Source organism: Gavialis gangeticus, unplaced genomic scaffold, assembly GCF_001723915.1.
Source record: "Gavialis gangeticus isolate Ggan-Ray unplaced genomic scaffold, GavGan_comp1, whole genome shotgun sequence".
Classification (NCBI taxonomy): Eukaryota; Metazoa; Chordata; order Crocodylia; family Gavialidae; genus Gavialis; species Gavialis gangeticus.
The window spans coordinates 537687-548581 of NW_017728972.1; the positions used below are offsets into that span (position 1 = coordinate 537687).

Consider the following 10895-nt stretch of genomic DNA (forward strand, 5'->3'; position numbering starts at 1 on the left):
ACAAGAGAAGGCTGAGGGGGGACCTGGTGGCCATCTATAAACTCACCAGGGGGGACCAGCAGGGTCTAGGAGACACCCTGTTCCTCCTAGCAACCCCAGGGGTAACAAGGAATAACAGCCACAAATTGTTAGAGAGTGGGTTTAGGCTAGACATCCAAAGGCACTACTTCACAGTCAGAGTGGCTAGGATCTGGAATCAACTTCCAAGGGAAGTAGTGCTGGCTCCTACCCTGGGGGTCTTTAAGAGGAGGCTTGATGTCTACCTGGCTGGGGTCATTTGAGCCCAGTTTTCTCTCCTGCCCAGGGCAGGAGGTCGGACTTCATGATCTACAAGGGCCCTTCTGACCCTACTTCTATGAATCTATGAACCATTATATCCATGGGAAAATGTACCCTAGCTCTTTGAGCTGAGAGAGGGTGTGTGCTTCCTGGATGCAGTGGGCCCCAATGCTGAACTTCTCACAGCTTCAAGGCTTTTATGATTAGATCAAAGCTTTGGTTCCTGGAAACCCATTTAGACTGGCTTGGTACATTCTCCAGGCCTCTTTACTTTGTATTGCGGGGAGAGAAACTTTCCTTACTCAGTGTGAATGCAGACTCCTGAGAAATAAGTCAGGAAGTCAGGCATCAGGCAGATAGCAATGGACCTCTGCAATACCACACCCTCTCTCCTCCTTGTTCTCTATGTGTTGCCTGGCAGTCTGGCTACATCCTCTCCCTATAGCTCCACCTGCTACAGCATCCAAAAGGTCCTGGCATCGCCCACCCCTCCAAGACAGACAGTGAGTTGGCATTGCTGTGGTACTTCAAGGACCACCTCCTTCACTGATGTGAGTAGGTGCTCGATGCAGAGGTCAAAGCTGGGATGAGGCCTTTGTTTGGTGCAAGGTTGTGCATTGCTCTTGACTTTTTCTTTTTTGCTGGGCCAAATTCATCCTTGGGAAGGACTTGGCCCACTGGAGAAATTCAGAAAGATCCTCATGAAAGAGATGGAAATAAGTAAATAAACTGGTTCTTGTATCTGTTCTCATTTTATTCCCAGTGTGGGAGATAAGACTGAGATTTCTTTTGCTCATTGTCTATGAAATGAGAAGCAGCCCAGCACAGGTCACATCTTGAGCATTCCAGCTATTCACTATACTGGTTGCTGCAGGCCTGCATGGAATACGTGATGGTAATCCTAAGGACTGCAGCCCTGCTCTGTAAGCACTGTCAGCTCACCTGCCTGTTGGCTTGTGGGGTGTCTTGCCTCAACACTGGTACAGGTGAGCTTGAGTCTTGTGGGACACTGGAAGATTTTGGATAACCCATAGTTTGGATCCAGGGAGCTACAGCCAAGGAGGAAGCTCTGCTTGATGCTCAGGATGTAGGGAGGAGCTGGAGCTCAGCAAGATGGGAGTCTCAACTAGCTTGAGCTCAGTGCAGCTCTTCCACCTTCCATGCCCTCCCTCCCTGCTGAGAACTGATTGTGCTCCCTCTGCGGCAACCTGCTCAGCACTGCCCCAGAATTACAGGCCAACTCCAGTGCACTCAATGAGTGTCTCGTTGACTCAGAGCCCGCCCCTTCCTCTGAGATCTGAGAAGGCTCCACGTCATCCCAGGAATCATCCCACACATGCCTGCTGACCTGAGGCCAAGGCCTGATAGGTATCACTCCCAAAGAAGCAGAAAACACACACGTCAGGCTTACATTGTTCTTCAGAAGACAAGAATGGCACAATCGCAAATAATTTGTACTGAACTCTAGTTTGCCTCTGGGCTCTTTGCCTCTCTGTAGCTTGAAACCCTGTCTCATAGGTGTTTGTGCCATGCACCCTCAAACCTGCCCCATGCTGTCAATGGTCTGGAAAACAGACTTCTCATGGATTTCTGTGGCATGTAGATTATAGATCCACTTGCTACACCATGCAAACCAGATCTAACTCTTAGTGGTATGCAGAGTGCATTCATCACCCTTCACCCCATGCCCTCTGTGGTGTGCTTTTGCTAAGGCATTGCTTGCAGTCTTACTGGAGTTACCTCCTTTTCCTCTAAATGGAAGACCCATGCTACATAACCTGGGCAAAGGAGAGGATCTAAAGTCTCTCTATCTTGGGAGAATTGGGAAAATATCATGTACTTACCCTATAGGCAGCATGGGGAAGCCTACAGAGGGTCTGGGAAGTAAGGGCAGAGAGAGAGGGCCTACTAATATGGAAGAGGAGCAGAAGGCACATAAGGGAGCCTGCAAGACCCAGATCCAAAAGAATGCCCCCCTGGTGGTGGTGCAGAGAGCAGGAAACAGGCTCACCACCTTTTAGTCGGTTGATTTTCCCTCTCTTCCCTCAAACCCTTAATAAAAAGACTTAGTTGGCATCAGCCCCATTTCTTAGGCAACCTGCCACCTTAACTCTGGAGCCTTTGTAACTGACAAGATCTGATTACACCATGGTGTGAAGCATCTTTGGGGTGAAGAGAGGGGTCTAACTTAGACATTTTTTCAGAGAGGCTTGTGTGCATTCTTCTGAAAGACCCCAGTTCACCACACACTCTTTCTCAAGTCTCTTTCTGATGGCTCATCTGGCCTGCTGTACTGTTTACTCTATGAAGGGCTTGGGGTTTTGTGTGCACACCTGGTTCCTGGACCCTGGCATGGCTGTGTGGTGGGACACCCTTATAGGGCTAAGCTTGTGTGTCCAGAAGTAATTTGCTCCTGGCTCTGTCTGGGAGCAGAGGGAGAACGTCCTCATGGGAAGGAGGAGATGACCCTGTCGCAGTTTCACTCTAAGAAGGAATGAGGGTTTGAGAGAGAGAGAGGGAGCATGGGATGAGACAGCACAGCAAAAGCTGCCTAAGACTAAGCTGTTCTGCAGGCTGGGGTGGAGTGCTGAAGGTGACAGGCCTGTTGTGAAACCTGGCTTGATGGAAAAGTGAGTAAAGTTGTCCACTTGCTTAGGTACAGTTAAGCTTAAGTACAGTTAGGCTACAGTTAGGCTAGTGAAACAAACTGGGGACACCACCCCCAGCGACATTGCAGGCAATAACAGTCTGAGCCTACGTACTCTCAGTACCCTGGTGCCTCAGCCAGGCATAGGCTGAGAGGTGCCTTTTGGCTTCTGAGATCTGTTTTGTCCTGGCAGTCTGTGCTGAGGCTGCCTCTTGTAGTCATCTGTGGCAGTGGCTTGTGTGCTGGGGAATATATGACCATCAGAGACTGGGTTGGGTCTCCCAGAACATCTTGTATAAGCCACTAAGTTGGTTAGCCATCTGCATGACTTTAGAGAGGGTTCTGCATGACTTTAGATTAACATGGCTAACCATCTCTAATAGCTGTGAATAGGTGAGGGGAGGGCATGCACTGGCACTCAATCTGACAGAGCCCTCCCTGTTTTGATCTGTATGGTGGATCACAAGGCCTGTCTCTTTCCTGAGGGGTGGGAAGATTGGGGAGGAGGAGTTTAGCCTTGACTGTTGTGCGAGGAGCACAGAAAAGGAGAATATGGAACAAACTGAGTTGGATTGTGAACCTCCAGATGTGAAGTGTCCAGATGCCCAGAGCCTGCGTTGGCCCCATGGTGTGAGTCAAAATAGATAAATAACAACTAAATAAAATCCTGGTCTGTTTCCCAAGTACCACTCAGCACACAGGAAGCTGGTTGTCAGTCTTTCTGTCTACAGGCTCAGTACTTTTGGTTAGGCCCAGAGAGTTTCCTGTTCATACTGGGTTTTGCAGAGATAGGGCTGGATTCCACCCTCTGTGGCGGTGGTGTAAACCCAGAGGAGCACCCCGGGCTCCTGTGGAGTTGCTCTGCCTTCGTACAGCTGTGAGTGAGAGCAGAGTCTAGCCCTTGGGCTCACAGCCTTCGCTTTCATGCCTCAGATCCCGGAATAGAGCCAGGCTCCCCCAGAGCCTCCTTTTTATTTGCGGAGAAGCAAATGATCTTTTTCTGGGGAACAGATACATTTCTGTTTGGCTTCTTTTAACTGGACAGGAGCTGCTAAGCAAAGAGAGGAGTCTTATTAGCAGGTCAGCAGAATGGCTATAAAGTGAAACGCTTATAAATAAAATCAAAGCAGGCACTGTGGGGGGTGGTGCAGGAGCAGTGAATGCTGCTCCAAGTGCTCCCAGCCCCTCCCAGAAGGAGGTGCTGTAGGGAATGGTGTCAAGGCTCCACCTCCAGAGGCACGGCGACTCCTTCCCCAGCAAGGGGAACCAACCTTAGTCAGGGTGGTTGGGGCACTGGGATATGTAGGGCTTCCTGAAACCCCAGTCCCAGTCTCCCCCAGCCCTAGTGTTGAAGAGCATACTGTGGAAGTGCTGGCTAGTAGCTCTGTCTATAGGGAAGAGCTGGAGGGCAGTTCACAGCTACTTCAGTCCCAGCCTCTCCTAGGTATAGGGGCTGGTGCAAGGCAGCTGCCGGTGCCTTGGGCACCAGCCTCTGCCAACAGGAGTCTGTCTGGGCAGCAAGAGGTGTCTGCTGTGCTGCTAGCTTGGGTTTTGTCCTGGAGTCCGGGGCGGGCAGTGAGCAGACTGAATGGATCAGTCCTGTTGGAAGCTCTCTTGGAATGACCTTCTCTTCTTTCCTTTTTCTCAATCGCTCCCCAGCACTTTACCTGACTCTCCCCCGGACTCCGGATCAGAAGCGTACTCCCCTCAGCAGGTGAATGGTAAGTGCTTAAAAAAAAAAAAAAAAAAAGCCCCAAACTCAAACCCAACATCCTCCCCCTCCATGCTCCATGAGAGTGGTTGGCTCTGAATCTTTATCAGACAGGGGAAAACAGCCGGCTGCAATACGTGGAGAGATTATCAGTTAGTAAATATCCCTAGACTTTCCCCTATTGTTCTCCTGCTAGTCTTTGAAAGTGGGAGAGAAAGAGAGAGCTGTGAAGGAGAGAGGAGGAACAGGAGAGGAAGAGAGTTGCACAGAGAGCAGGAGAGGGGAACTACTCCTAGGTAGGGTGTGAAATGGAGTGGGCAAGTCTTCTTTCACTGGTGTCTGTACTGGGGGACTGACCCTGCCTGAGTGAGGGCGGAAGTGCGAGAGAGAGAGAGCACATCCCAGCAATGAAGCCTGACTGGAGGAGGCAGCCATGAACTTGCCCTTCAGTGGTAAGTTCTTTCTGAGCCTTCCTGCTCCTTCAGTGAGCCCAGCCGGTCCCAAGGAGCTTCCATCTGTCTCCTGCAAAGGGCGGGGGAACATGGAGCCCCTCCCAGAGGCTGTTTTCTACCCCCGCCAAGAAGGCGGGTCAGGCCTGCTTGGCTCTGCGTGGGTTGGAGGAAGCGGGTGGATGTGGCATGGTCCCTGTGGCAACATTCCACTCCCTTGATGGCCGGCTACCCATGGCGGGTGGGTAGAAAGGTGTGGGAGAGTGCTCCAGGTTCCCCCTGCTGCCCTGTCAGTAGCACCCTCTTTTCAGACTCCAACCCAGTTCATACTGGGAACGGTTCCTTCTCTTTTCTCCCTGGAAGAGGTCAAGAGTTCTGTTTATCTTACCAAAAAAATCCTTGGAATTCCTCCTGGCCCTTCCTTAAATATAACAAAGAGGCCGGGTTACTGCAGGGAGAGCTGCGCTCCCTTGCTGCCAAAGCAGCACCACCTTCACTTTAGGAGAGCAGGAAGGAGAGGCTTTGGAGAACAGGTCTCGATTGGCTAATTTCTCATGAGGCAGGAGTCAGTGCCTGGGACCTGCTTTTGCCTGGCTTGGATAGGGCTGCATGTATGCAGCATGTCTGGGCCCTTGTTCAGATGTAGGACTAAGACCTTATCTCCATGGACAACCCATGCCCCGGCAGCAGCGCCCACAAGCATGCCGTGCTGATCTATGTTGCTTCTAGACTGAAAGCTGTGTAGCCACATTTACACAGCACTTCAGGCCAGTCTTTTAGTGCAGCTGAGAGCCAGGGTGATGAGCCTGCCCCCATGATATGTTAGGCCATTTTTGGCAGCACAGAGATGCAACTCCACTGCTTCTGGATTAGGTGGCAGACCGCTCTGAGCAGTGCAGCATGCTTCAGGGTACCACTGCTGGGGATGACAAGCTTACTGTATTAGACGTGGTCTTGCTAGTATGCATGGTCTTTTCCACTGCTTTGTGGCTAGAAATACATGAACATCAAAAAGCAGAGTCTCCATGAGATGCAGAAGATGGAGCCCAGCCATTCCACTATCCCACGGTATGGCAGGAATAGCAGGTACCCAGAACTGGCTCCATGTTTCCCTCCACAGTGCTTTAGAAGCAACATAGTTTATCTCAGCTAGAGCCCTAGCTAGCGGTTGCAAATCTGCATTACCTGGTTGTGCTGCAAAGGCTGGGGTGTTTCTCAGTGACCTACTGGAGTACTACTTTGAGCACTTCTTGGATTGGTTGTGGAGCTCCTATCATGATGAAGAAATTTCTCTTTATCTCCCTGTGATGATCCTGTTTCCTAGCTGATCTCTAGCCAAGGACTCATCTGGGGTTTCTTTTCTCAATCAGCTGGACTGAAAGCTACCTAGGTCTTTTCTGCACCTTGGACAACTGAGTTATGTTGTGTCTTGTCACATATTTCATGACTCTAAGTTCAGGACTGGTCAGAATTGCACATGGAACCAAAACTGGAGGGGACAGGAGCAGAGCTGGGTGTTGTGGGTGTCAGTAAAGTGAGAACCTTCCCTAACAAATGTAAATCCCCGCATCGAGGTGAGGAAATGAAAAAAAGAGAAATAGGACTAGATCCAGTTCCACCTATCAGGCAGCTCAGTATTCCACCTTGCTCAACTCCCTGAAAAAATGCTGGTGTACCAACTTTTGTAACATGCCATCAACTTTAACACTAAGTCACGACAAGCAGCAGGTGGGAAGAGGACACCCCCAGATTTTGTATTCACTGTTTTTCCGGGATGGAACAGGATCATGCTGTGGCACCTGGAGCTGTAATTAGTCAGCTCTGCCCATTGCAGTGAAGTGATCTGGACATCCCCTTGTTCTTCAAACCTGTACTGAGTCTCTGTTCTTTGTGTCCCCTGTAGCTGATGTGTTGTGAAAACATAGTCAGACAGGTGCCTGATCTGTGATTGGAGCTCAGTTTTAGGAAGTGGCCAGAATATGAAAAAGTCCACAAACCTCTGATCCTAAGAAGAATAGTTATAATAGACACTTTCTGATCCAGCCACATCAGGGCATTCCCACTGTTATAATGCATCTCCCTCTCGTTCTGCCACAGGGGCCCTGTGTATACAGTCCCAATGGAATGTCCCTGTAGTCTTATGTCTCTATGGTGCACAGAAAAGTCTTTTGTTGTTAGGAAAAAGCCTTTAAAGGAAGCAGAATGATGTGGCCCCATGCTACATCCCTCCCCTGCTTACCTTAATAGAAGGGCTTGGGGAAGGTTACTGTTATCTTGGCCAGGCCCCACTGATTCATCTTGAGAAAGTTTTGCTCTAGTCGGTCGGTGCTGGCCAGCACAATGGCGAAAAGGGATCTTGGGGTTATGGTTGATCACAGAATGATCATGAGCTGACAGTTCAATGCTGTAGTCAATGGAGCTAATAGCATAAAGGGATGCATTAGTTGATGCATTGTGAACAGGGCTAAGGAGGTGGTATGTCCTCTCTACTTGGTGCTGGTGAGACCCCAGCTGGAGTACTGTGTCCAGTTCTGGGTGCCACACTTCAAAAAAGACATGGAAAGGGTCCAGAGAAGAAATGATTAAGGGCCTGGAGGACAAACCTTATGAGGAAAGACTAAGGGATCTGGGACTGTTCAGCCTGGGGAAGAGATGATAGAGTGGGGACTTGGTGGCTGTCTATAAGTATGTAAAGGTGAATATTGGGAGCTGGGAGAAAAACTTTTCACGAGGGTGCCCCAGGGGAGGACAAGGAGCAGTGGCCATAAACTGTTAGATCATGGTTTCAGGTTGGATGTAAGGAAGAACTTCTTTATGGTAAGGGTGACCAGAATCTGGACTAGATTTCCCAAGGAGGTGGTGCAGTCCCCAACCTTGGAAGTCTTCAAGAGGAGACTGGACAGACACCTTGCTGGGATCATTTGATCTCAGCAGTATTCCTGCCCAGAGCAAGGGGGTTGGGTTCGATCTTTCATGGTCCCTTCCAGCTCTTAATTTCTATTTCTGTGATTCTGTGATTTCCTTACAAAGGGCCTGATCAGGTTCCAGGCTAGGTCACTTCACCTTGAGAGCTGCCTGGATGTTGCTACCTAGTGGCACTGGGCGCAGTTGGTGCCCAGGCCTACTTTCTCCCTAGCCTGCTATGGGCCTGTCTGGTACTGGGACCACGTTTACCTCCTAGCAGCAAGGGGGCTGGCTCTGGTGCAGCAGTCCCCACTTCAGCATACAGTGGTGTGATTAAGAAGAGGTTGGGATGGCTTTCCAGTTTTCATTCTGGGCTCTAGCAGTGTGGAAATGCTGGTGGTTGAGGACACCTGTGACTTTTTCCATGTCACCACTTGAGCCTTTCTCCTCTTCTCTCCTCTTGCTGACTTGGACCCTGTTGAGAGGGTTCTCTCTGGCCTCACTTGCATCTTTCCTGTCCGCATGCTCTCTCTGAGGCACGCCTGGTATTATGGAGGGTATCCCTTAATGTTACAGGCCTGGAATGAAGCTTGTCTCTGCTGTGGTTGTATGGGAGGTGGGGAGGACTACCACTTCTGGTTGTCCAGGCATGAGATGTTCCTAGTGCACATGTCTACTTCCTTTTCCAGTGATGATGGGGAAACAGCTTCTCCCTGCATCTGAAACTTCTGCCCACTGTCCCCCTTGTCTCTGTCCCAGGGCCAGAGGCTGGAAGCCAGTTATTTGCTTCTACAGAAAGAATCTTCTAACAACATAGAGATGTCTGAAGTCACAGTCTAATGCAGCCTGTGTTCCCCAAATGCATTTCTACATTCCTTTAGGCAAAGGCCTATATAAAACAAATGTGTGTTGCCTGTTCTGTATTACAAGCAGGTTGTGTTGAATCATGGTGAGAAAGCAAGTCTGAGGTGAGAGCTGCTGGAATACACATGGAAACTAAGGGCCTGGTAACAGCTATCTCAATATCCATGGCTGTGGGAGGAGGCAGGACTGTCACTGATTCAGGTCCCAGCAGCAGGGTGTGTGGTGATTTCCCCACGTCTGAAAAATCTGGTGTGTGGTATTTTTCCTTTTCCCATTAATCCCCACCCCCAAGCACTGGAAAACCCCAGAAAAACCCATGGAGATTTTATGAATTGAAGCACCAAGCGTGGGCTGTGTCATTTGCTGCTTAAGCATAATTGGAACTCTGACACAGATGGTCACAACTGTTGCTCTGATGAATAGCTTGCAGTTCTGTAGGCAGAAGATATCAGATGAGTCCCCAGCCTACTAACTAGGTAGCCGTTCCACTTGCTTTCCGCTGACCTGACAGATAGATGCTTTCTATGTATTTGCTTTTTCAGTGCCTCCTTTATTGTGAAGTATTGACCAAACCAATACAAAAGTGTGGGGAACATGCTCAGTTGCTGCTGAGCTGCTTGAACTGGAGTTTGCAGGATATTATTCCAAGTGCAACAGTTTCCCCCTCCACCATCCATCTTGGGTTGAATTCAGTGGTCCTTAAGGTCCGTTCAAGCCCTATGATGTTATAATTTTATATTGGCATTTTTCTATCAGTTTGACACAACAAATTCTGACTCAGACTCCTTCAGAGAAATCGAGAGAAATCTGTATCATAAAGTTTGAATGTTAGAAAGGAAGGAGAGCACTCAAGACCATGTTATATTACTTATTAGGAAAAGGGGCAGTTATAGCTCTTCTATAGCAGTTTTCTTCAGTAGTTCTCCCAGCATCTTACACATGGCAACCACCATTATCTCTGTTTCCCAGATGAAGCACAGAGGTGAAGTGATTTGCCCCAAGTCACCCAGGAGACCAGCAACCAAGCCAGGATTTAAATGCAGGCCTTCTGAGACCCAGTCCAGTTCTTTGTCCAGTAATCTTTATGCTTCAAGCTTCCTTCTCCTGTTCTGGGTTGTATTTAAAGTCAGTCATTTTGGCTAAGAGCTTGTCTGCACCACAGAGATACTGGAGGCTGTACAGCTACATTGGCAAAGCATCCTTCTGGAAGTGCAGCCTCTATCACTGAATGGAGGCAACCACATCCCTAAGCAGTATATACTACATTGACAAAATGGCTCTTTTTCCAGGAGGTGGAGTTTACTGGCATAGCTACATTGATTACAGGTAGGCTTTTTTTTTTTCCAGCTTGGTCATGTAGTATTGACCTTAGGAACAGAAATGCCCCATCACTTTTCTTGATCTACTTTTTCAATTTTATCCTACAACAGTTTCAGTTCTTTGTTATTTGTATCGAGCCATTTTTTTCTTAAGCTGCAAGAGCAGCATCAGCCACCTGTAATCCATAAATTTCCTTCAAAATTTCATTCAGTTGCCTTTTAAACTCTCAGACCCCTCTGTAAAGCCCATTGTGAAAAACATTGTGATAGGTTTTGATCACAGTCCTTTCTCTTGCTTACACTGCAGACCATGTCTTACTATCAAAGGTAACTGCAAAGTGGCAGATCATCAGCTCACATTGGCTGGTGTAAGTCCAGTGGAGTCAGAAACTCGTGCCATTTACAGCTGGCCCACAACGCATGAGTATTTCTGTAAGGGTCATCTAGGAAGGTGAGGCATTCTTCCTCCATTTTCAGCCACCTATGCCATGAGAATGGTGTCAGTTGCAGATCTGAGCATCCATGTTGTGCTTTAGATACTTATTTTACAGCATTCATATGCCTGTATCGAAGGACGTTTGTCATCTTTTCTTTTTTCCATTTCATTTTCATTTACTAAATGATCAAGACCACCTGTGTACACCTTCCCGGCTCCGAGTGCCTCCCTGGGGGTGCCTCGCATCTGGCTGACCCCCTTCCTGGAGCACACTCGCTAGCCTGGG

At 48.9% G+C, this 10895-nt stretch overlaps 1 protein-coding gene across 4 annotated transcripts in view; it reads left to right on the plus strand.

The window, feature by feature from the left end:
* MYRF (myelin regulatory factor) overlaps nt 1-10895 on the plus strand; it is a 129970-nt gene that overhangs the window by 50522 nt on the left and 68553 nt on the right. For 2 of the 4 annotated variants that reach the window (XM_019504929.1, XM_019504952.1), the window contains one exon: nt 4586-4647. The exons of 1 other annotated variant lie outside the window; for it this stretch is intronic. In XM_019504929.1, coding sequence (XP_019360474.1) covers nt 4586-4647 — 62 coding nt within the window. Of the gene's footprint in view, nt 1-4585; nt 4648-4865; nt 5090-10895 lie in introns of those variants that run through there. One more of the 4 variants, XM_019504939.1, reaches the window with a different exon arrangement.